The sequence below is a fragment of the Temnothorax curvispinosus genome, unplaced genomic scaffold (genome assembly GCF_003070985.1).
Source record: "Temnothorax curvispinosus isolate PA1 unplaced genomic scaffold, ASM307098v1 QBEX01000525.1, whole genome shotgun sequence".
Classification (NCBI taxonomy): Eukaryota; Metazoa; Arthropoda; class Insecta; order Hymenoptera; family Formicidae; genus Temnothorax; species Temnothorax curvispinosus.
In genome coordinates, this window is record NW_020210305.1 from 955,580 (window position 1) to 983,208 (window position 27,629).

The window sequence follows — 27,629 nt, forward strand, 5'->3', positions numbered from 1 at the left end:
CGCCTTCGCGTGCAACAGAGAGTATTAAACCGAGAGAATGCGGGATCGTTGGGCGGTGCGGTAAGCTTGAGAAGCAAGGGAAGATAGAAGGTAAGAGAGAAGTGATTAAATTGTAACTGGAATTCCGTATTGGTCATTCTCGCTTTCCGCTCGCGTAAGATTAACTTGTCATCGGACAATCACCCACTTAGCTATCCGGCATACAGGACACCAAGGTCGTGCGAGCAAGTTTTGTGCAATATCGCTTATTAGGTGTTCCAAAAACTTATCACAAGAAAAGCAACAATGACTATATTGAGCCATTGAAAGATAGTGGCGGGCGCGAAGTGTGAGACACGAGGTGAAAGTTCGTGTCTGTATACGTGTGTCGGAGAAAACAGAGTTGGCAAGAGGCGAAAAAGGAGGACCGGCGCGAAATAGAAGTGGCGACCCTGACCATTGACGCGCCGTTACTTTCGAGAGGAAATTTCAGCCGACCCGTAGCGCCGGGGTTTCCTCTCCCCCGAGATTCAGGAATTATCGTCGACAAGATCGTAACTCCTCTAACATCGGCTTCTTCCTAGGATATCCGGCCGACTGCCGCTCCGCTCAATGCAACCGCCAGTATCGCGAATAATTAATACTGCGGTTTGTTTGCACGAACAATCACAGGGGCGAGCATGAACGCGACTTCTCTCTCCCGTGTGCTCGCATCAGCGTCGGCTTTCTCGCCAATTCCGAACTATTGACCGCGAGAGAGACATTAGATATGCCAGCATTCTCCGAATGTTAAGCACCTTGATCCAAAGTCCGTCACATTAGAGCCGACGTCAGATATGTGCGGGAAATCGCGCGTCGTGTCGGTAAGGACTACCGAGTAATCAAGGGTCGTCAAGGGATTGTGGAATATTCCGCGTTACCGTGCCTCTCATGGATGCGCAATTTGCCGAATGCTACAGTGAGGAAGTACACAATACGTTTGCAACAGGCCGTAATGATTTCGAGAGTTTGCTCTCTCGGGAGAATATTAGTCGTAAGCGTTGCATTACTCGACGCGAAACAGCCCGTATAAAGTCGCGCTAAGTTTGACGTCTTAGCGTAATGGAAAACGGAAACTGAGGACATTATAGATTTTTGATGAAAGCTCAAAATTTCGAAAGACCTTTTAAATCCGATCATATACTTTTTTTTATTAATCCTACGCAATTCGCATATTTACGTTAGCTATAGATATGTAATTGTATCTAATGCGAATACAGAGTCGATGGAAAATTATGCTTATTTCCGACGTCCAATTTCGAAGGAAATAAAATTTTGTCTGGAAAATGAGATTTGTTCGCGGCGTAGCAATAGATGGCACATGACGGTGTATAACCATTTGGCAGCCACGGCTGGCTCTTGCGAGATCAAACTCGTAATCTGATGGGGCAGTTGCAAACATGCACAATATAACATATGGACGTTTTGCCAATAGATGAAAACATGGTACTTGAGGTAAAAGTTATGCAACAAGGCAATTATGGAAAATTGTAGAATATACAGGTTGCCCCGGCACAATACTACTTTAATGTCTTTTTAGAAATTAATTAATGTTTTAACATAGCACAAGTCTTAATTATATTTTAAAATCGTTATAGAAGACAAAACATTTCGAAAATCAGTTCAGGACGCAAACAAATCAATAATTTTTATATTTTAGATATAGCGTTCTATTCAAATGTCATTTTTTATTATTATATATCGCACAGATATGTATAATACGCTACGTGCGATTTTGCATTTATTCGGAATAACGGAATAAAAAAGTGCACGTTGACATAAAGCTGAAATCATGATTATCTAAAGGAAAAAAAATTTCCGAGCGCTAATCTTCACGAAGCCTAACGAGTTTCAAGGACCCAGCTTCAATTAGATTTAGGACCGTAAAAATACTTCGCTGGGGGTGCCTCCTTTCCTTACACTGTTCCCACTTCCACAGGAAGCAATTTTGGCCCTTTAATGAAATTTTAAAATTTGCTGGAGAGTCGGGATAATACATAAATCGTTTTATTTCTAAAGCACCCTTATTTCCGCACTTCATAAGGTACGATAAAAATGAAAATGTTATAGCTGCAAGCACATCGGATGAGCCCTATTTTCTGATAAGATTTGGGCAAAAATATATTACTTCCTACGAAAAAGGATAATTGAATTTATCTTGTTAATTTTTTCAATGTGCTTATTAATGAAACAATTAGCACTTTTAATTTGTAATTTCTTAAAATTATAAAATATGTATGTAAAGAATATCGTAATCGAATGCAAAATATCTTATAACTTTTAAAATAACTTAATAAAATATCAATTCGGATGTTGCTTATATTAAAATTAATTTGAAAATTATTTTTAAACAGGTTGTTATATTTTATTTTTTTTATTTTACTATTTAACTTTGTCTTTTACTATTAATTGAAATCTTTTAGCTAAGATTTTTAATAAATCAATACTGTTTAAACAAAGAATAAAAAAATTAGAGTTCTTGATAACTTATGCACGTAGACTTGCACATAGTAAGTTACAGCAAAATTTAATATATAATGGATCACTGACAAGCTGTGTGCATGATTAATCCAGAAATATCAAGTTTGAATAAAAAGTTTCCGGCAATTTTTTAATTATAATCAACTAGGCGACACATTCATGTTTGTACAGTACGTTCATGTCAAGATTTAACTGTTACTTTATAATTTTATATAAATATGAAATAGTACAATCGTTTCTCTAATACAAACTTTAATGTAATTAATTTTTGAATTATAGTATTTATCTTCTAATTGTTCTTTAAAAATAATACTTAATTAGATATATATTATATCTTAACAATTAATTTAATATATTAACAAATATAGTGCCAAATTAAATACTTCAATTATTTACATCTTTTGTTTATATCTTTTTCATCTTGTTTTTTAAAATGTATTTTAAAAATAAAATATTTTCCAATCCTTAATTGCTAAATTAATTATGATAACAAAAACATAGTGCATAAGTAAACGACGATTTCCAAAATCGTTGCTTCTAAAATCGTTCTAAAGTCGACTTTCGCGAAGAAGTATAACATATAAGTGACATGTTTGTTGCTAATTAGGAAAATTGGTGCCATCATGTACTGCATAACACGGTGCGAGTCGTAACACCTTACGAGTCGTAATAAGACGCTTTATTATTTCAAAGCACCGGAGAATTTCTGAGATGTTTCTTCCCTCTCACAGGAGTCACTATACATAAAATCCACCATTACTCATGTTGCAACTTGAAATATAAATAAACTCGATGTCAGCATCGTCGTTGCACTAACGTACGTTCTCTTTGCGTTATTATTGTTTAAACATATATTTACGTCTCTCTCTCCCCTCTCTCTCTCTCTCTCTCTCTCTCTCTTGTCTTTGTTAAAATGATAATACTACGAGTCCGCTCTCCACTTAATAACATGTCCTATCAGAGGAAATTAATAACTTATTATTAGCGATGTAAAAGGATTGCAATACCGTCGGCGCAAAGAACCAATCACGCGATATTGGTTATAACCGCGCCGTATGCGACTGCCATGTGCTAAAACGAGTTACGCTAAAAAGCGTTAATTTCGCGGCGACAGTCGTCGGCATCGATTATCGAAAGCGCACCCCTTTGTGTCCCGTCCGGGCAAAGTGGCACGCGCTTTTTATTATTTTCGCCAAACGCTTTTCGCGAGTATCGCGCCGGCCAACGTGACTCGCCGTTTTCATTTCCGCAAAGGTGCCGTTGACCAACCGTAAGGATAATGCATCGATTCCGTTCGAACGCGCGCGAACGAACGTCTATACATATACGCGCACACGCATACGCACACATATATTCCGGCGATGCCGTAAAACAATTTCGCGCATTTTTATCGCGAAAACATTTCCACGGTCGCGAGAGAGGTTGGCGTTATCTATAAAACTATAACTCCTCCATACGCGGTTTGAGCGCGCGCTGCCGTGCCTGGCAAGAGAACAGAGAATCGAAAAGGGTATTTCCACGAGAAGCGCCCGATCTCTCGCCCGAGAGGAGGATGGGAAATAAGTAGAAAACGAGGGAAGAGAGACAGACGAACGACAGGGAAACGATCGGCCGAAAGACGACGCGACGCGCAACGGCGGGTGAGAGAGAGGAGCCGCTTAACAAACTGCTGAACTCACACACCCCACGGGATTTTATTTCTACTTAAATGGAGTTGTTCAGATACGCACTGTGATCCTCGCGCTCCAATCCCTCGCTTTGAATTTATTTGTCCTGTTTGTTAACTTCTCCCCGTCCCGTGCAGAACTTTGCGAGCGTAGTTCAGTAATGACGTCGCCGTGCCGCTCAAAGCGTCTTAGTACCAATTTTCTAAATCGCAAATTACAGCGTATCTATGTTTTGGCATGAGAGTAACCGACGTGATTTCGTAATTTAGAGATAAAGATCTCTGTATTTGCATAGTAAACTTACTGCAAACTCTCGCTATCTGATTTTCATCTTATATTTACGGGGCTGCCGGCGGCTGGCCAAACAGGAAAATGAAAGCCGCTCATATTAAACTTTCATTAATCGCGAATTGCATAATGTTGATGTAAAATTGATTTGAAATGAGTTTAAATTTTTTTTTTTTCAAAAATAAAATTAGTGGAAAGTTGAAATAAAGAGTTAACATGTTTGTTATTGTCAAAATCAAACTGATGAAAATTTCATCAATTTTATCGATTAAAAAAGAAGGATCATTTCGAAATTCGATAGATGATATCGCGTTATAATTTATCACGGATGTCTAATGAAATTTGCACGGCCAAAACCCCAAATACCAATCATACGGAGAGACATCAGCGCGCGCAACACGGCGTGCAATTGCCAACGCCAGCACAGCGGAATGTATGGCTGCAACCGCGCGTGGAAATAGGATAGCCGGGGTTATGATGTTGCGTCTCACCTTGTATGGTCCGAGACCCTCGACGATGCAGGTGAAAATGGCTTCGCGACCCACCGAGACTGTGAGATTGTTCAACGGTTGGCCAAACCTGGGTAAATCTGTAACACGTGAACGTCCTCGACTTAAGTATCACGCTATCGCGCGAATGCTCTACGTATAAACGGCGGTATACATACTCTTATACTTACTTACTAGTACTTATACTTATAGCCCACCTACGTGCGCGCCGAAGTTTGCAAAGTACTCGAGGAACTCGGCAGTGAATAGCGCGAGTTAACGTAAACGGGTCAAGCGAGGACTAAGCCTGGCGCTTTATAATTCTACAATGTTCTTTGTGTGCTCTCGATTTTGAAAAATAAAGGCCATTCGAAATCATCGCACGCCGATCATATCGTTGCGCCGTAATAATTTTATTAATTTTTAATAAGAGTTACTTGGCAAATTAGCCGGAATGACTCAAACAATCGTTTCTATTGCGTTTTTATATAATAGTTCCGAAGATTCAAAATGCAAGTGAGCGAGCAAACTCCCTTTATATTCTGACGGTAAATAATGATATGTTAATATCTAATAATAATTCATAATTAGATTATTTAACGTAGATCCATATATAACGATTTTTACTAATTTCCTCACATTAATCACCGAAATATTTTGCGGTAAAATTTATTACGGTAATGAGATAAACGTTATTGTGAAAATGACAAGATTGTTTGTCCAATATATAACAAAATTCCTTTCATTAAGCTCAGCTTTATAGACGGCCCGCTCATCAAGCTTAGAAACTTCTAAGAGGCCATTAATAAGCGAGCCAATTACTACTTCAAAGAAAATTTTCGAGACGAGGTAGTATACTTACGAAACTACGCGTGATGATACGAAGTAAGTTAGCAACAGTTTATAGATGCATGGTACGTGCATCATCACGCCGTTATAATCCGGAATTTAATGTGTTCAAGTATTTCTCTCACCTAGAGAATCGATATTGTCGCACGCGATATTTGCATATTCAATATCACGTCAAATATTTAATTCTCCAGATTTTCGAAATCCGAAAAGACGTGATAAATAAATTATTTTATAGTTGACAGCACATCTGTTTATAATTTTTTCATGATTGTATTTTTTTTTCCTTCTCATTGCACAAATTTTTCAAAATATTCTCAAAAAATAGTTTTCAAACCAATGCGATCGTGTCTTTTTTTTTACACGTTTGTTAGTTGTATTAGCGCTATCATATTGTGAAATTTTCAACTATGTTTTTCTGCTGTCCTGTGCAAATTTAATAATCTCAGAAATAAACTACACTATTGCAACTGAAATATGAAATACTGGCATTTGAAATGACAGAGGCATTGAAATGGTCGACACATTATCAGAAATACAATATCGTTCGATTTCCAAATGCGTATTCATGTTTCTTTTTAAAAAAAAATCCCTTTGCTAATTGCTATACTACGAATACATCCTTTTTCATCGATATAACAAACTACAGTAATTATACCAAAGTCCATTCATCCGCATATTCATAGATGCTTTATTAAGCTTGGTATAAGTTTCATCGTACAGTATCTCGTCGAAGAGTGAGATGAATAAGATCTGTCAATTATTGCGAATTGCTCGATTCATGATCCGCGACAAGCGGTCGTTTACAAGATCAGGTACATTGCGCACGTCTGTCAGTGCAATGGGTGCCCTCATGCATCGTTAGTCACCGTTGCTCATTTACGAATATAGCCGTGCAGTAAAAATGTCTAATCTTGTTCGTCTGACAAACAAAACGTAGTCGCTATCGTATTATAATTTCGATTTCACAAATAAATCACATTGTAAATACTAATCGCTTGATACATAGTATGAGAAAGAAGATGTAATCTTCTCTTGTATTACATGTCAATTTATTATCTCTTAATAATTTGATGAATTACTTTTATCAGCAAAACAATAAAATGACAAATTTAAGTTAATTATAATATACTGTCTAATAAATAACGTTTTATTGTTATTAAGTTTATACAGCTAGATGCTAGAAGATATATTTATGTATATATTATTCACGATGTTTATATGAAACTTATGCGAGATGTAAAACTCGACATATGATGCCTATTTTAAACTATTAAGTTTCTTTCGTCTTCGTAAAAGAAGATTTATACTTGTGCATGCAAGAAGGTTATTATACATTCATCAATACCCGCTATGTTTTCATGAATTTCGCCATGAAAGAAGTTGTTAAATTAAGATTTTAAAACTTACGGATATCAGTTTCCGATGAAGATGAATGAAAGATCTCTACATTTTAAAAAGATGAAAACAACAGCGAGTATATAATTTAAGTATGCGTGCTATTTGTAAATAATAATTTTTTTATTTGTAGTATTTACTATTTACATTAAGAAAAACGGGTAACAAATTTGTAACTTTATTAGAATGTATCTTTTTTCTAAGCGACAATCTATGTAAAAGCTCCTTTCTATGTGATATGAAGATATGATCTATAACATACAGTCTGATTAAATTCAGCTGACCTATTTGTAAAATTATTTTACAAAAATATATGAACTTTTGATTTACATATTTCTGCTAATCAAAAATCGTTACATAGCGAAATGTTAAAATTTAAATTGTTGAAAAATAGACGAATATAATTAATAGATATAATAAAAAACTGTTTGTTAAAAATTATTTAAAAGATCCATGGATATAGAATAATATAAATAAAAATTGAAAAAATTTGCATGTGAAAAATAACTTAAATTTTTTCAAATATTTTAAATATTCAATAATTTAAATATTCATTCGAGTATTACTACGAGATATAGATTAAACTAATAAAGTAAAGCATTTACACATCTGTATATGTTTTATAAAGTCGTATCTGCGCATCAAAATTGATTAAAAATATTTCAAATGTAATCACAAAGTCGCAATACAAAATTCTAATTTCTTAACGCCGGATTCTAATCTAGCCTTCATGCATGAATAAATAACGTATTTATAATCCTCTTAAAATTTGAATTAACTTTTCGATTATCCGCTGACACATGTAATTAATTTATTTTAACAATGTAATTATCAGAGAATGATAAAAGTCATGCATTTATATATAAGTAATTGCAGAGTCCTCAATTTTGAAATCAATTTTTGTGTAGTAAAAATGAGTTTAACGTCAATGAAACTTTTGCTTTTGAGAAAGATAAAGAAAATTTTCTTACACACACATCATATTATTTATATATTAATATTATATACATATATATATTAAAGTTTATAAATTATAATTATACATTAATTAGCATTATCTAGTTTTTCAACAATTAACATAAGTATTAAATAAAAATTATATTAGTGATCTTACGTAGCAAAATTAACGTTTATTATTTTATCACAACTTTATAAATTATATCAGAAAACTTATAATATATTTATAATATATTTAACATTATTTAAACAAAATACAATACTGTATTTCTAGTGAAAGTGCTTGCATTAGTGTCGTATTTCATAAAGTAATCTTTTAAGTATCGCAAACCGTCAAAGATTAAATTGAAGTTATAAATCATATGTTAATATAGCCCGATTCACGAAGAACTAAAATGAAAAATAATGAGCACACTCCCTCCCTTAAATAGCAATCTAATCTGATTTAATGGTAAACCGAGTAAATGGAAAATAAAGATCGGCACGCAAAGATGTTCTGGATCGATAGTATCTCGGTAATCGAACTGAAGCTAATTATTCTGGTAAGAAACAGATACAAAATATATTACAAGTCGACGAGACTGCTTAAGATATGCAATGTGCATTGTAACACAGTTTTAATTAAATTTAAATCTCTCATTTACGTCGGTTACGTTCCATTCTATTCCATGTGCACATCAACATAATGTTGCTGACAACAATGTGCTTTTTTTCTGTACTTGTAAAAAACTTTTGTATCTTGGCAAGCTTCATGTAAAACAGTTATTTATAGAAATTGTTGTTAATATAAAAGATCCTAAAAAATATATTTCTCAAAGTATGCATTCTAAAGATAAAATATTGGCAATATTGCAGTTATTAATAAAAAACACGAATGATGATATTTATATTTAGAATAGAAATTGACTATAAAGAACAGTATTTGAGGATATGTCAATAGGACAGTCAAATTTCATAAAAATTATATAAAATGTGATTTATTTATATCGATCTTAACTGCAACATAAAGACGCATGTATATCTCGTGACATTCTTTCATTTTTATCTGTCATTTTTATCTTATCGATTTTTTATTGATTTTTTTTTTTATCAGGTCACATGTCTAAAACCAGTAGCGAGTATTCTTTAATAATTCGCGTATACTAATTTAATGTATTCCACTTAAGTCGCGCGATACGCTCGAAAACTATATTTGAGAGCATGTGAATTTCTGGTTTGCCTTCATATACGCAGACCGGCAAAGTCCAACATATCCGAATGTGTAATCTTCAGTCCAACCCGGGATCTATGTAAATCCAGATGGAAAGATCCGTACGCGCGAAGAGGGCAAGAGAGATAAACAGAAGGAACGGACAGAGGGGAACCGGTACAGAGAGAGGAAACGATAGTGGATAAAACGAGTTCCGAATCCCCGCACGTTCGCGTATTACCATTGATAGAGGCATCAGGGTCCCTCCTGAAAATAAACGCAATGTCTCCTATCTAAGATCGAAGGATCAATACCCGTCGCGATGACCCGTGAAACGGTTACACCCGAACGCGCGGAACCAAACCGTTTCCAGAATTATACTCATGAACAATGCAAGAGTCGGCGGTCCCTAATCGAAGAAGTAAGTAAGCAGGCAGGCAAGCAAGCGCCACGGCGCGCATACGCGACGGCTTCACCCGAGCTGAGTGACAGCTTCCGGTATCTCTTATTTCGGGCACAATATCCGACCACGAAGCTCATCAATCCTGCGCGTCGGCATGGGCTACGGGCCAGAGCTGCACACGTATGAGACAAACTTGCACGTACCTGGTAACTGGAAATTTTGCGATACTATCTATCATTCCTTCATCCTACCGTAAAAAGAATACCAGATTCCGTGTATTTCGAGAATGTAATATGGACCTTCCCCTCCGCGGCCGTGCAGCCGGGATTAAGGCTGTCCTTTTATTTCTATTGTGCGTAGATAAGCGAAATAAACATATATTGAATTATGAATCAATCAATTTTTGATTGATTCGCACATATATGTAATTATATATCGCGCGTGTAAGTGTAATGTATAGAACTTTAATGAACGCTACCTATTAGTAGCCGAACAGGTGTAAACATTGGAAGCTATCTGATTTTATACTGCTTCATTTCCATTACACAAAAAATAAGAGAATAGGTAGGCAATAAGAACACAAACATTAGAATGCTCCAACTTTAAGCTCCAACTTTAGAATTTGATACGCAAGATATGATACATGTCTATATGTAGTATATACCTATAACGACTTATAATAGTTAATAATTTAGAATATTAGATCAGATTGGAATATAATATTCTATTAACATATATAATTTCACATATTGTATATATAATACATAAGGAACTTAAAGAATCAGAAGGCACATACATATGTAACTAATTATATCACAGATTGTAGACCATCTAAAATGGTATTTAATATAAGGAATTAGGGCGATAAAATTATGGAAGAAATTGAACTGTTTTAGCTGTATTCAAAGTATACTCAATTACATTATGCGACATACGCGTTAAACTTATTGATAAGAATATGAATTTGAATTCATGAAAATCACATGTCAGATTGTGTAAAATATTTTATACGCCACTTTATTTCATTGCAAAAGCCATTTCCTAAATAAGGACATTATTTTGGTTTTACATTTTATAAAGCAATTAACTTTGATGAAAACATTTTATCATTAAATTACAGCGCCGCGTCTGTAACAGTATTCATATGGGCGCGATGGAAATTTCTATTTTATCGTGATAAAAGTGTTCATATTTCATTGGGGTAAATTTGACCAACCAACAGTATGAAGCAACTACGGTTGTGGCCATTGTGTACACATCGCTAATAGTAATGCCATATTAACATTTGCACGTAAAGTACATTTTGTCATTCTCATGCAATTATATGTTACAAATCTTGGCTTGCCGCTATATATAGAACTATGTGTAGGTGCATACGTGCGTGTGTGCGTGCATGTGTAATTTATGCATCATGTACGTTTGATATCAGATTGTTAATGTGACGAATGGCTATCAAAAACTTTTTTCATCTTAATGATTTCGGATTATATACGTTATATCTTACAAAAATACGTATAACTCAAAGGCTAAAATATTTTCGTCAACTTTTTTATGTTTAACCTTTTCTATATATATATCCCTCTCTTTTCTTTTCTTCCTTCCTCTTTCTCTTTCTTTCTTCAATTAGGTAATTTTTATAAAAAAATTAATCCTTAGCTGACACACTGGGGCCGTTTCAGACCCCACCACTAAAATGCTTTTGATTTTTTTTACTTAAAAAAATTCCAAGATAGTTTTTGAATGTTGTTTTAACAAATGTCATAGGTTATTTTGATAAAATGTAATATTAAGTATGAAAAAAATTGGATAACGCAAAAAAAAACGAAAAAATGACTGTTTTCACTCAAAAATTCATAACTCTTATATTGTAACTCTTCTATTTTTTAATACTATTTTCGTACTATAGGGGGGCTTAAATTAGAGCTGAACTAGACTTAAGCGTTTAATACCCCACAGTGCCAGCTAAGGGTTAATAATGTACGAACAAATAAAATATGCAACTTAATTGAAAATATAAAAAGAACGCGAAAATACTTTGGCTATATAAATAACCTTTGACTTTTAATTTAAATAAAATTTCAATAAAATTATTTACTTATTTGCAAGTCGCATCCTGTCGCATAAAAAAACATTAGTTTGTACAAAAACGTCGATGGTTATGTAGTCAAAGTATTGTCGCGTTCTTTTTATATTTTCAAGTTGGTATTTAATTCAAAATATCGTTAACTGTTTAGTTATAACGAGCACAACAATATATGGTACATGTATGTTTAGATGTAACTTTGCATATGGTAAAAGGCAATCGGTCAGCGTCGAGGAAAATAATCGGTAAGCAACAGTGAATATTGGATATGTCTCATGAATAACGAAATTAAAATTAACGAAGTATTTTCTTGGATGTTAAATAATACTACAATATTCATTTACTATGGCGCAAACTCCGTGACTGGCCCAAAGTAGCTTTATATTACGATACGCTATTAAACTTTGCGACGATGATAAATAGCATAGCAGATATTTGAAAAATGTAAAAACCGATGCAATAACAGTTTACTTAAAAAACGAAGGAGATCGTACTTCAAAATAAGTGGAATCGTACTTCAAAATAAAATTCTATAATTTCTTAAACGTTTACTCCAACACGTTTATAGTGGAAATTCTACAGTTCTAGCAAGAATTTTCAAACCGACGATGAACCGATTGTCGAAAAATTATGGTGGTCTAAGGGGTGATTCCTTAAGGGGGATTTTCGAGAAGCCCACGTTTATCGACGCGGGTATAAAAATTGTTTAGTATCAATAATATCGTTACGATTTCGACGATCGCCCAAGGAGCGAGCACAGACACAGTACTTTACTTCGTTGTTTGCCCCTGAGGCTATTGGGATTCCATGAAGGTTTACACTCACTGCGATCGCGGGCTGTTATATAAATCGTATCTCTCAAATTGGAAAACAATCTCAGTCGGCGTGATTCTTTCACTCTGCGGCAAAATCGCGTCTCCGGAGCACTCGGAGAAAAGATGAAGTAGTCGCACTTCTTTACGTGGTGTGCACTATTCGTCTCATAACATCATGAAAAATATCTCAAAAATATATACGTACCAACATGAAAATCGGGGATGAAATTTGATCGCATGGCGGTTATATGGATATTGCGCGATATTGTACGTTACACGAGATGGAATTGTTACACAGATCGGGCTGATCTAGATACGAGAGAGAATCAATTATAGCCAATATTGGTTCGTTAGTTCATATCCGATTAATGAAATAAATTATTTTTTTAAATATTATAATCAAAATATATATATAAATATATGTGTTGCAGTAAAAATTTTAAATTTTTATTGATAAATTAAATTTATTTTAATATAATAAAAGTTTAAATATTAGATTTTAATAAATTTATAAAGATAACCCGAACACGCGTATAAATAAAATAATACAATATATTTTTTTATTCTCTCATATAAAATATTTAAGATATTAATTAGATTAAAATATTTAATTTGAAAAATGTAGTTGCTTTATTCCAGGATGTGTATAAGTAAAACAATAAAAAATATTAGAGTAACGAGTTAAAAAGATAATAAATTCACGAAATGTAAGACAAAAAATATCACTTACATTTCGCGTAAATTATAATAATCTTACTTTTCTCACTGCATTATCCAAATCATAATGTAAATATCCGAGCGATTTAGTTTCCCTAATGAAGTTAAACATGTCTAGATCCTCACGTGTTAGAGTCAACGATCCCTTTACCCGGACTCTCGTTAAAGCAATTGGCCAGTTACTGCAATCCCCGATAGCTCTCGTCTTTATCCGTACATCACTTCTTTAATGATTTTATTACGCTTTTTCTCTCAAATCCTTGTTTAATTCCTCGTGTTACCGTCTAATTCCTCGATAACGGAGGAAGCATCGAGCGCCTTCTCGGAATAACAATGGGCATTTCCTCAGTGTCCCCCTTCGCGCCAAAGCACGTTCCACGGTTTAATTATTTCCAAGTGCGATCTTCGCGGCGCTGCCGGCAGAAAAGTTAGAGAGGGACACAAAGACGCCCCGGAAATTTACTCGCTGCGTATAACAATCTAAACGGTTAACGGTTCTTGGGAATATTATACGCAAGATTGTCTCCGTTCTTGCGTGTCCTTCTACAATGCTTCCTATTATCCCCGCAATCGTAGCAGTTTCGAGCAGCCGTAGGTTCCCGGAATTATCGTCACGCGAAAATAAATCATTTACTTTCCTCACCGACAAATTCTATTGACGCTCCGATATTTCATAAGGCACTTTGTCACATTAACGGGGTTACGACGGTACAGTGCTAACTTTATCTTCGTTCAATTATTAAAATTTAAAAAGCAAATCGTGAAAACATTCTCATAAACATTTATATTCGAAATAATTCAAACGTGCTATTCGTGCAATTTTTTCTTGTTTTCAAAATATACCGTATAAAAATAATTCTCTGAAATTCAATTCGATTCTCGTTTAAGAATTAAATCGCTGAAGACAAAAAATAATGATCAGTTTTTATTAACAAGATCATATCTTTGATCTATTTCTACTTTTATCACTTTTATCTTATTCCTGAATTGACCATATCCTCTTTTAACGTGTGTAATACAAATATATACTCAGTCGACGATCTGATTAACGGTGCGTAATTTATCACTAAAATCTGATACAATTTATAAGGCTTCGTGATTATATTATCTGCCTCTTCGAGCGGCGCTCCTCTGTCAGGAGATACTTAGCGCGATTGTGAAGTGACGTTCTGATACGTTTCTCCTGGTAATTAGCGACGAATAATTTACGCGTCCCGGCTTTGCACACCCGAATGAAACAAGGGTCTGCTCAGATAGGCGAAAAAAGGTATCAGAGATTTTCGATCTGATACGGTCGCAGATATAGCAGAAAGTCACGAAGCGGTTTCATCACGTGCTGGTTCGCCACAAATGGATGGAACGGCGCGTGAGGACTGATCGCGTATAACGTCACGACGACATAAACTGGAAATGCGTACTCGCGCGACGACAGCGATTTGCGACGGCAACGTGTGTATACGCAAATCAGATTAATTAACGAATAAACGCGTGGGCGAAGGTGAGAGAGGACTAACGAATCTAGGCACGAATCATCCCGACTCCCGACTTTGATAAGGTCGCAGGTCCGAGGGATCGGGACTCGCAGCGCGAATCATCGGAATACGGATCGGAGAGGCGACCGCGCGCGCGAGAGAGAGAGAGAGAGAGTGATAGTAGAACGCACGCCAGGAACCTCAAGGCATTAAACCAGACATCTCGTGTCCCATAAACCCCGGACTTTGATCCTAATCCCAACTAGAACCTGAGCCGTCGTCTGCTTAATCGAGTTTAGCCGCTTCGGATCCACTGCGTAATCGGCGCGCGAAACTCATACCTGATTATGCTGCCAGCTATTCGCAACGTTGTTATCCATAGAATCGTGTAATAAACTTGGCAACGCGAATAGTTTGAATCGTTGGCGGTCGTTGACTGAACGTATAGCGGCGCTGATAAACGGGACCGACGACGTTCTACGTATCCGTCCCGCTATTGTTAAGGCAGAGCTTTAAGAACATGCACGACACTTGATTTTAGATAGATAAAATGGTTTTGAAATCGGCGTCAAGGCCGACAAGTTTGATATAAATTTCATTATTCATTAATCTCAAAGCTTCAATCTTCTATAGATATTAAATTTAATTGAACTTCTTCACGTTAATGGCCATATTATCCGCATGTCTCTGTACTATTATGCAGATATCCTTAATTATGATAACTGAACTTACTCTTCTCTTTCTCTGCGAAATTCACCCACAAATAAAAATTATACACGAGCATTTATTTGTATAATTCTACCACCTACTTTATATGTACATACATGATTGTTCGCGATTAAAAGACTCGACGCAACTACATGATATACAATATGCATCCTTGATTTATTCTATTACACACAATGCGTGAAATGTGATGTGTGCTTACCTAAGTAGGTCAGCTGAAATGATGCCGCGCATGATATTTTTAAACACAATTACAAGTTAAGCTGTCAATAGTATTGGCCCACTTTGTAAATATCGATTTTGATTGCATTTTTTATTTCTTCTGAAATCCAGACCAATTAATCAAAAGTCAATAAACGGTTTCTATAAAGAGAACCATTGTTTGCATGTTGATATCATGTAAATTAGCTAGCGGCTCAACTAAATTTTCCTTCGCGGGGCGCTACAGTTTTGATAATAAAATGTTCTACATAAAACGCGGCCAATATCCACGGTAAGCACCGTGGTTTGTACGGTTAAACTTTTGCAGATCTCGATTATTTTTTTAAAGGGAAACCACTTTTTCTGACCCAAGGCCGCGAAAGGTGCTAGTGGAACGAATAAACATAGCGGCAGTAACATAGCGTGTCGCGACCGCCGGCATCAAAAGTATGCCAACGTCGTCACTTCGTTCGGCATTGTTCTCGGCTAGCACTGATAGACGTCGTAACTATAATCTATAACACTCCAAGAATACGCTAATTAACATCGGAATGGGCAGGGAAGCGCGGCTGGCGGGTGCGTTTTCGTTGCGCCAGCAATAAATCCAGGAAGCAGATAAGCGTTATCGCGGTCTTTCGCCAGCACCTATCTGCAGCAGTCGTGGTTTCCCTATTCTCGAACAGACACACGGGAGGCCACCACACCACGTAACGTGGTCGCCATTGCGGCCATGATAGACGATTCATCGATCGGTGGCTTACCAAGATCGAAACGATCGAAGACTGCCCGGTTACGTGCAATAGCGATATCACGGAGTTAGACGAGTATGTGAATTGAGCATCTTTTACCAGTACCAATTTACTTTCGACGGATAGCTTTAATATTTTATACTGTGAAACTCTCTGGCGGTTAAATAAGTGGACCGTTTTTTTTTTACATGTAAGGAACATTATAAAAATGCGTTTTTATTCAATGTATATTTTTTAAATTTAATTTATATATTGACAATCTCTGGTTATATATGATATAGATTTTATTTGTAATAAAAATAAATAATGCAGATAATGTATAATAATAACAAAAGTAACTTGAGCAAGTCGCTCAGATTCTGTCAATTTCAGTACTATGCTGAAATTTTTGTTACCTCATGCCCTACAGGTTAAGTAAAGGAAGTACTATACCAGCAGAATTACTAGACTTAGTGATTCCACCTAGTCCGGCGATTCTGCACAAAAGAGTACATTCATCTACTAAATGTACTCTTTCAATAATTAATTTTTACCTTACCCCGTATTATTCAGGAAAAGTCTTAGAAACTTCATTAATCTCGCCAAAAACGTATATAGTAATAGTAAACTGTATCGCGAGAGAAATAACTACTTGGTAAAATTTGACAATTATTTTCCCGACAAAATTTTTTTTTATTTTTTTAATTAATAGAATTTTGTCCGTTTTGAATATATATTGACGTCGTACCAGATAAAGGTGCATTATAAATTGTTCTGCATTTCATTCGCTTATAAAATATAGGATCCAATCGTAATACTTGTAATACAAAGTGCTGAATATTTCATGATTTATTTCGTTTAATGTAATAATCCAAAGTACATTTAATTACCTTTAATTTGTACTCAGATAAAAACGTAAAATTGATGCAATTGAAAAACAATTCTCAGAAATCTATCTTGTAACAAATCTTTCGATAATATAATATTAACATTAATATTAATTCTAAAACTGGATAATTAAAAATTTATAATTCAACTTTATTGTTAGATTATTCAATATAATAAATGAAAGTGATTATAGCGTTGCATCCGCAATGTTCAATGACTTTAATCTTATAAAGAGACCATTTTTGTAAAATCAATACAGCGCTACATGAAAATAACATTCAATAAAAGAAGCATTGTACCTGAGTGAACGGCATCAAAAAAGAAGAAAAAGAGGATTTAACATGATTCGCTGTACCTGATAAATGTGTCGTAGTTGGATTATTCACACGTCGAATTACACACACACGTTAATAGTTGTTATAAATTATAAATTCCATGTTATATAAAACTTGTTATTAAACGTTCATATTAATCTTATTTGAATTGCTAGCTTTTTTTATATTCAACGCGCAAGTGTATCGTGAATACGTGGCTGTAACAATTGTATTCATATTACCGTATCGTTGACGATTTAAATGTTTATCGCGATATTTATATAAAATAATATGTCTAGAATGCCTTTTTAGAAAAATATTCCGACAATGCCTTTCACACGGATCTGTTGCAATCACGATCGGCAAGTGCAATCGGGATAAGGTGCTTTCAGAATTGACCCATCACGATACGAGGCTTAATTGTTGGCAAAATGAATTAACGGAGTGCATGCAATGCGCTTTAATTTATTCACCATTTATCCACGTACAACTATTTCCGGTGCAGCGACTATAAAGTATGTTGCTTCAGAATGAACGATACAACACACGCTCGTATACACGTACATACGCGCGCGCGTGCTCGTCATCAGGTCGAAATGCCTAGGTATTACTAATGCAATTACGTAATTTACTAATGAATATATCGAGGTCTATTGTTTATCAGTAAATCTCGCTTCGCGTAGTATGCCGAGAACTTGCGTATACGAAACGGTAGAATATTCAAGGAGAAAAGTTTCGTCGTTACAACAGAACTCCACTCGCGCTGCAAATTATATGGTTCCCGAACTAGCTATAATAAAACGAGATCGAACGCAAATTATTCCCATAATAATTTTATTGCGAATGCATCTGCGAAATTGAATGTCGATATTGATATTTCGTACATTTAAAGGAATATACAAGCATTTGACAAAGAGATATTCCAATTCCGCCAAATATTTTTAAAGAAATTTGTTTTTAGAAAGACAATTGCCAATTTTTATTCACAAGCTCATCCCTTAACTATTTTTTTTAAATAAACTCTTTATATGTAGATACACAAATCTCTTAATATTTTTAACTTGTCCATATATGTATTGACTTCGTTCAATGAAAACTGTTTAATAAAGATAGATGAGAAGTTTATATCAGTAATATTTCAAAATAGAAAGTTGACGGGAGAACAAATTGAAGTTATTTTGCTAGCATTTTCTATCATCTATGTTGGTGTTTATCGAACATAACTTTTAACGATTTATAACTGGGTTTATAACTTTTATAAGAATTTATAACTTATGACAAAATAAGATGTTTCTTTGATGTCTGGCGCTAAAATTGGCAGTAGGTAAAAAATTTTTATGCTTGGACAATACAAGCATAATAACGGCCTGATGCGACGCGACCGACGAACGTCAACGGCAATAACAACGTATTCAAATTTAAGTGATGCACCTGCAGCGACGAAATTGTCGCGAGATTAAATCCTCTACGATTGTCGTAATCAGATTCAGGTAATAAACTCTCTATCTATAAATCCCCCGCGCTTTTGCCTCTTTCCGCATAGTGTTTCTCTCCGTTTGTACCCAACACACAATTTCGTTGTTCGTGCCGTTGCGGCCATCCTCATATATTCCTCCCTCCTCAGAACAATTACTGCACATTTTAATTAAAAATTCTATTAATTCGCCGCGGTTTCATACGAACGACCGCCACGGAACAAACGACGCCGTTCCGAAGTATTAAAAGATAGTTTTAAGGCCGCAGAACCGTTCCCGTGTAATTCCCGTAAGGGAGAAGCCCCGCGTAGAGCCGTGCACCGCGGAAAACGCTCCCCTCATTTTCTTTTTAATTTCTCCGACTCTTTAACAAAGTGCTAATTCCACGGGGATCTGAGGATCCCCGATGAACGGGAAGTTGTCAGAGTTTCGACCAATTGCGTTCGTGAATACGAAAATGCAACGGTGCGGAAAACTTCGCAGTCCATCGTCGTTTAGAAATTTTTCCTAATCAGGATTAGATACTAACATAATTTCTATTAAAATTGCGTCACTCGAAGAATCGTTGAATAACGAAGACAAATGTCTATCTGTTTTTAGAATATCGGTCAGGTTAAAAATTTACGATGCGCGGTGTGGCGCAATGAAATTACATGCACGGTCGAACGAATATCCTTACCCGCGTGAAATATAGCTTAATTAGCAATTAGCTTGCAAAGTGCATCCGTAACAAAATATGGTCACATCTGAATATCCAATTTACGTATTGATGTATGGGACCGTCAAAGCGTCGACGTAATGTAGATATGAATAATAATTAATCGCCACGCCGGAGAACTATACTGAAACTTAATGCATCTCATTACTGCAGATACCCGCGCGCGTCACGCCGCCAAAGAAACGTCCGCGCGCTCCGACGCTTGTGTATATGCCCCGCCAAACGTTTATGTATACGTGTGTATAAGTACGATGTCACCCGGTCCCGGATTTGTAAAGGGGAACATCCTGGCGGCGCACTTAGCACGGATAACGGTACTGTAAGATCCCAGGTTGGAGAACGGCGTAAAGTTTGAGCTTAAAACACAATTTAGCGACAGCGTGTCTTCTATATCCACGGCGGAATAGGTAAGATAGTTTGCGGAAACAGGTGGAGCGAGGAAAACTCGTTCAGCGCCGCATCCTTTTCGCCTTGAGAATTTTGCCCTGGGAAAAATGTCCTCCGGAGAAAAATTTTGTTCATCGGTGCATAACAATTAACAGGTATTTATGCTTCGCGCCGTGCAAATATCGTCGACTTTTATTTACATATCTTAACAAATAATCTTGTGAGTGTAGGAGATTTGTTACTTTTTACATCTTTAAGTATCTTTCTCATCGCACCAGTACCGGTTTCGTATACGGAAAATAATATTTAGGTTATTTATCAAATTAAGAAAATTTTAATACTATAAAGATTTAAAGGTTTCATAAAATTATTTATATAATAATTATTTGCAGAAAGTATAAAATAATTGAGATTAGGGACAAACATCCAATCCGACCATATAATTAGCTTATTTCTATGAATGACCATATTATGTATCGAATTGATTTTATCTTTTATGAATCAAAGCACTTTAATATGGTCAGATTATATCTGCGGATAAGTTTATTTAAATAATGAAACAAAATGAGTTGTAATTACGCGACGCTCGGACAGTGTTTTTGCCAGATTAAACTTACTGTGATTTCACTTGCGTGAAATCACGGTGGCGAAGATAAATGAAAGTTATGACGAAAGTTTGGCTAAAATGATAGGGGATTGAATCTAATTCATCGGACTCTCTGCGAGACATTACAACAACTTTAGACACAACTATTTAAAATCTAATTAAATTATAATCTCTAATTGATAAAAGCATTGTTCGAGCGTAAAGATATGTTTTATAAATTGTGCATTTTATTATCAGAATAAATTGCAATTTATAAATTTTAAGAAAAACATAAAAAAAGTATTTAAAATTTTCTCTGAATGAAAAATAAATTACATCGTTTATGTAGCGACATTTTTCCGTTAAAATTAAAAAAATTAGTTATTTTTCGCAATTTAAATAAACTATTTGGAACACACCTTCGCATTGCACTATTTATCCATAAATTGCATAAAAGAGGAATTTAAATAGAAATTCACGGTAATGTGAGATTCGCCGAAATTATCTCTCTTGTATCGAAATATTATTGAAAGCAGAAGGTTCTGGAAATTCACCCGTCATATGGTTCGCATTTTGTAAAAGTTCCGTTAACGTACGTCAACATGCGCGAATTGAACTTTGCTGTATCGTGCGCGAGGCACGTCTATCTTTTAATTTCCACGATCGCGAATGAACTTCGAGCAGCGTGTATTTTAGGCGTCCATTGTTTGGCTTACCATCATCGGCGGAAGGGCACCTGCGCGCATTGCGCACCGGTACGATGAGCCAGCAGCCCGCGTGGCGACCGAGGGAAATCCGAACGTCCAACGAAAATCGATTTGGCGAGCCGGCGCGGGGGGAGGCCGCGATACCGGTAATTTGTGACACGCGATCTCGCACCGAATGAAAACTTGATGCCGTCACGTGGATCTGGCTGGCGCCACGCAGACGTTCCGGTTATTTCATCGAGTTCTCTACAGTTTCCATACGTGCGCGCACCTGCCGTTTTCTTTTTTTTTTTTTTTTTGCGCCCCATCTGCACCCCCTCAGCAAGTCAGAATCTTATATATACGTTCATGCTCTCGTGACTTTGTATCAAAGATTGATAACATACCAATGTTGGCCATAATATCATGCATGATACTGTTCAAATCTATGTTCTTGACTTCCGTTAAAAACGGTCGTAAAAATATAAGGGATTAATAATGTCGATGCACAGCTAATCATTATATAATTCCCAATATGTCATTATATCCATATAAATATGTCGATAAATTTAATCCTAATTAAATCCTATTTAAACTTAGTAATCGATAATCATATTTATCATACGATTTTTCTCTATATAAAGTCATTAATATTAATTAATAATTAAATGAAATTTTAAACGCGAATGTTCACGGCCGAACGACGTCGTCACTGAAACCAACGATTTCCCACCAAATCGAGCTTGTCGGGCAATTTTTATCTTTAATCTGTAAGTACTGTTAAGCATATTTTAAGTGTGACAAAGAAGGAGCCTCACAAGGATGTTCAACATCACAAGACGCGATTTTACGCACTGCGAGTAACGCAGGTAACGAGTTACCCATAGGTGTGTGCAACGCATTACACGAGCGTGCAGATGTATTGCGGCCGACAGTCGCATGCTCGCACAAAGGATCCCATTAGACGGTACGAGCACGCAGATCCTGCCCTTTGAACGTACGCAAATCAGTGACAAGTCGCGTACGAACAGGCACTCGAGGAACGGACTACTGCGGTACATCAAGGCACTAGGCATGTCCAACGTTCCTATTCGCCATCCTCCTGGAAACGCTCGTCTTGCCCTCCAGGAGAAACGGCCGACGGTGACACGGTGTAAATGGGTTTTCGATCGCTTTGGCGAGAGAGAGAGTGCACAGTGCACACGTGGCCCGCGCGACCTCTCGTAAGAACGAAGAATCGGCCGGAACAGATCTGCGTGAATGACCGACGAGTTAAATTGGCGAGTAATGGGAACCGTGATAACTTCGCCCGACTGTTTCACTTCGACACGTCTATTTCTGCTTTAAAGAACATGATCAACCTTCATTTTCATTATAACGTTGATAACGTTTGAGCGGTTAAGCGCGCCGAGTAAACACGTGAAATAGACGATTTCGCTTTCTCTCCTCGCGGATAATTTTTAATTATCCGTGAAGGACACTTAACATGATGGGTAAAACATGCGATTGCACTGGAAGGGTAACAATGATCAATCAAACGGTGGATACCCGAAGGAATTCGATTGTGTTATATGTGTGCAGGTTAATATAAATATTAATTATTCGCGCGCGCCATAAAAGCGTGAGCAAATTCAGATTTGGAGCTGAACAAATGTCGCATTTGTAGCAGTGTTTGGCAATTAACCGCGGTTATACGCGAGAATAGTCGCTTTCGTGTAACAATAGTATCCTACTATTCACGAATAAGTCACTTGCATACTCCGTTTCCGAAATAATATGTCTAATTGAGATACATAATACACGTCTCTTTTATAAGAAGAAACATGAGATTCCCTGTAATGTAACCGAAGTTTAATTAATTACAGGACGACGACGTACAATACGATTTAATGTAATTCCCGTTAAAACGACTATTTCGAATGACATTTCTATTACTTCTGAAAGTGATTTTAACAATCGTGTTTAAACGCGTTTTCGAGTGATTCTATTGAGTTTCACGAGAAAATGATCATAAAGTTTATCTCGTATTAATTTTATCTTTTCGCTTGACAGATATACAGTATTATACAATAATATGCAATAAAATATTTAAACGAGCAGTTAAGTAAAAACAGGAAACGTTCGATAGGTAACTGAAAGAACCATTTAGAATATATATATGCGTATATAAATTTTCCGAGAGAAATAAATTGTTTCCCTTTACGGCAAATTGAAATCCGGCGGATATCGTCTGTTAATACGATGTCGCATAATATCCAAGCGAAATTAGACTTTAAGGACGAGAACGGCGCTCTCGCAAGCCCAGAAATCTCGTTTCAAGAAAAAGTGGACGGTCTGTGACAGTGGAAAATGGGATTTCGATCGTTCGCGGGACACCAAGCTGCCGCTGAAGAACGAGCTGTGGCCAGCTGCGGTGGATCGTAAAGTAGAACGGGTGGACCAATCAGAATGGGAGAAGAAGACAAAGACCTTCTTCCCTCCCCTGTAATATTAAGCCAGGATATTAAACGTCCACAACGTTGAGGCGTTTCCGGTCGAACTCTTGTCGTCCTTTTTTTCCCCCAAAGAAATAAAGGAAAGGTATACACACCAAGACACGACCGCCGCGCCGCCGTAGAATTTAGAGTGACGCGCTTCGTGACGTAAACCCGAGTAACTTGCAGCAGGACAATATGGTGAGAGGTCGTCGTCTCGCGCGAACGACATGCGTGCTAATCCTTAGAAAAAGTAGGACTTTGCAAGGCAATTTCTCATCTCCAGGAGAAGATACGAAATAACGGCTTTTAACGGCTGCATCTACGTTAACCGGACGGTGTAAACCACCGACAGTCCCTGTATAAAAAGTATTGTCTACTCTGTCGCTGTATAAAAAGTAACTGTCGACACTTCACTCGCTACTGCGCGCGGGCACTCCGAGAGCTTTACTGTCCTGAGGGGAGGGGGGAGGAAAAACGCGAAAAAAATCGACCGCACGGAACGCTCTCGCGAATAAACTTCCGGAATCCTGCTAACGACCGCGACGCTTCGCGCGACTTTCAGTAGCGCGCGCGTCTCGATTTCCAAACGACGGAGCCGGCAGTCACGGATGGCAGTTTTATACTACATATATACATATATAGGTATATGTTATGTACGTATGCTCTGTGGCACGTACGGCCAGGGATATCGCGAAGGATTAAATGGGGCGAGGATATCGTGAAGTGAAGCCGGTCGGGCGGGCGAGATCGAAGAAAACGCCGGCTGCGATTATTTGCGAGAGACACCGTTCAGACTCGAGTGCCACATACGTTCGCAGGGAGAGAAATAAGAAAACGCGAGCGGGCGTTTCGGGAGATAGCCGGGTGAGTTTCATGACGATAATCAAATAGCACGGAGCGAAGAGAAGGGGCGATGCCCGAAATATATGGGGCATTGGCAGCGAGGGAAAAAGGAGAGAACCCGACTTCCCGAGATGTCGTAAAGTCGCGCGCGCGCGCGAAGTGCAGAAGAGTTAGGAGCGTAACGCGAGAAACGATTCAAGGAGTACCAAAGAGAAGCGAGTGAGTCGAGGAATACGATAGAGAGTATGAGAGTAGCGAGGTCGATGAGCGCGCGCGCGCACACACATGCACATGCATCGAAATCTTTTGGGCAATCAGGTTTTTAAAGAGCTGATCGGGGAGAAAACCTTATTTTTTCATTATCTGCGCTTTTGACGTAAAAAAAATGCTTCGTACGCTGGGTTACTATGTAATCTGTCTTGCTTCGTTAACGGAAACCGTTCGTACGTTCGTTGTAGTCAAAGATAGAAAACGGAACGTGATCGATCGAGGCGACGGCTTGTACACAAACGCGCTCGGTACAAGCAAATGTGAGACTCTCTCGCGTTGGCAGATCTCCGTTGATTTTCAAAGTTACGAGGACGTACTAATTTATCGACCACAAAAGAAACTAGTTGGATCGAGTTAATTACGAGTGTACGACAACAGACCGTCATACCAAAGATGTAATTTACGTTAATGTCGCCGACGTTTTGTTAACGCAGACGACAATAATTCTAACATAACGGTCATCTGTGTTTCCTGCAATATGACCAGCTAGTTTCAAACACATCTCAAATGAATTAGTTTAGAGTTTACAAAGGATAACCTAAATACGAATAAATGAAGCTCAAGCCTTGTGAAATAATTATACTCAATTATTTAATATCTATCGATTTTTCAGAGTTAAGCAAGAGTTAGATTAAGATGATTTTTAAATTCTGAAGTATAAAAATAAAAAGACGGTAATCAGACAAACGGTTTTATAATGTAGAATTGTCTATTTTGAACTGCTCAATTTTATCAAAATGTTACTGGAATATAAGCATAAAAGAGGAAAAAGTACGAAAGTAGTCTATCGTAAAGGAATACTGTTTCTTTAGGATAACTCATTCATATAGTTAGAGGTAATCACCAAAGTTGGAGATAATCCAACTTGAATGGGAGACTTTATATGAGCCACCTTATTCGGTCATCTTTCTAGATTATCATTTATTTCTGGTCCTTAGTAATAATAATCTGCGTGGAAAGGTATTTAGGAATGACAGGGAGCTACTAAACTAATCTAACCATAAGAACTTTCTTCTGTTTCAAAAATAAGGATTTTTATGAAAAGAAGAAATGTTTATAACCAAGAAAAGATCGTTGAATCAAATGAAAATCTTCTATAAATAAAATTATATTTAATACAAATTGTTCTCTTTTTTTTACGACTATCAGAAATGATAAAAACTTTTAATTATCTGGCACAGAGACTTCTTTTTAAAAAGATAAGCATGATTAAACAAGCAATTAAGAGAAAATTAAAGAATCCAGCTTACTGTCTACTGCCGCCAACATTCGTCATCGCGTCGACGAGGGCGACGAGTACATTCGACGATTAGCCGCAGTGAAATATGATAGCGCCGGAAATCTACAGACAAGTGGAACAAAAATAAACCAGGTGCGAGACCGTTCGCGAGCGTTGGAGTGATAATCTGTAACGAAGTAGCCTGATACGGACGGCACGCCGGCGAGAACATAACGATTGCTCCAAGCGCGGGCGTGAGTGTAGCTAGGGGAAAAGTTGCGGCGGCACGGGGATAGAACACTAATTAATTGGGGTTAAACATAGAGATATAAGAATAGAGTGCGCGAGTCATATGCTCGCACGTAAGAGACTGCGATATAGGAATAGAAAGAGAACGCTGCATATGGGCCCCTGCTGTCTTTGTCTATGCACGCATGCGTCTTTGCGCTGCTCAGTGTCTATAACGCATGTAGAGATATAACCTATAATAACGCATTTATGTTCTAACCCCTTGAACCCCTTTGAAAATATATCCTTAAATAATAATTCCCAAAATTACCAAATTATTACAGCAAAGTACATATTGTAGTATTACCATAAAATATTACTTTTTTTTGAATATGGAATTGATAATGGAATTGTATATAAATATACTCAATATATATAATAATAAAACAAAATTTATTACATGTTGTTCATACAATGTTAATCATAGAATAGAATAGAATCCTATTCAGTCTTTTATTATTTAACACAAAAATTAAATTTTTTAAACACAAAAAATAAATTCTTTTAACACAAAAATTAAATCTTTTAAATCAGTCTTATTATTTAACACAAAGAAATAAAATATAAAAAAATAAAAAAATAAAAATTTTACTACAAACAATATAATATCAAATGCACATTATTAAATATTTATAAAAGTATACAGTTTTGCTATTGTCCACTGAAAATCGTGAGCTTATTATTTTGCATTCGTATTCTTTGAAATCACGAGATAAAACATCGAGAATACCGAGGTACAATCTTTCATGACCTGCACATCACTGCACATGCGCGCATAGACAAAGACAGCAGGGGCCCATATGCAGCGTTCTCTTTCTATTCCTCTATCGCCTTTTCAGCTCGCTTGCGCACTCTATTCTTATATCTCTATGGGGTTAAATAACTGACTGTAAAATACTTGGCGTGTCGGACTTGCGCGCGCGCGTGCGCGCATAACGAGATTCGGGAATGAATTGGCGGGCAGCCTCGGCAGTAGTGAAGAGTTTAGCCCGAGTCGG

General features: G+C 36.6%; 2 protein-coding genes across 3 annotated transcripts in view; one reads left to right on the forward strand and one right to left on the reverse strand.

The window, feature by feature from the left end:
• The window catches only part of LOC112455683 (neurotrimin-like), a 79,161-nt gene that overhangs the window by 41,174 nt on the left and 10,358 nt on the right, over nt 1–27,629 (reverse strand). Inside the window, exons 1-2 of one of the 2 annotated variants that reach the window (XM_025017783.1) lie at nt 21,565–21,738; nt 4,946–5,043 (exon numbers count right to left, since the gene is read on the reverse strand). Coding sequence is in view for 1 of the 2 variants with exons in the window: in XM_025017774.1 (XP_024873542.1) it covers nt 4,946–5,043 (98 nt within the window). In the remaining variant the exon portion in view is untranslated. Of the gene's footprint in view, nt 1–4,945; nt 5,044–21,564; nt 21,739–27,629 lie in introns of those variants that run through there. The other variant, XM_025017774.1, reaches the window with a different exon arrangement.
• LOC112455673 (soluble guanylate cyclase 89Da-like) overlaps nt 1–27,629 on the forward strand; it is an 84,705-nt gene that overhangs the window by 14,031 nt on the left and 43,045 nt on the right. The window lies entirely within an intron of this gene.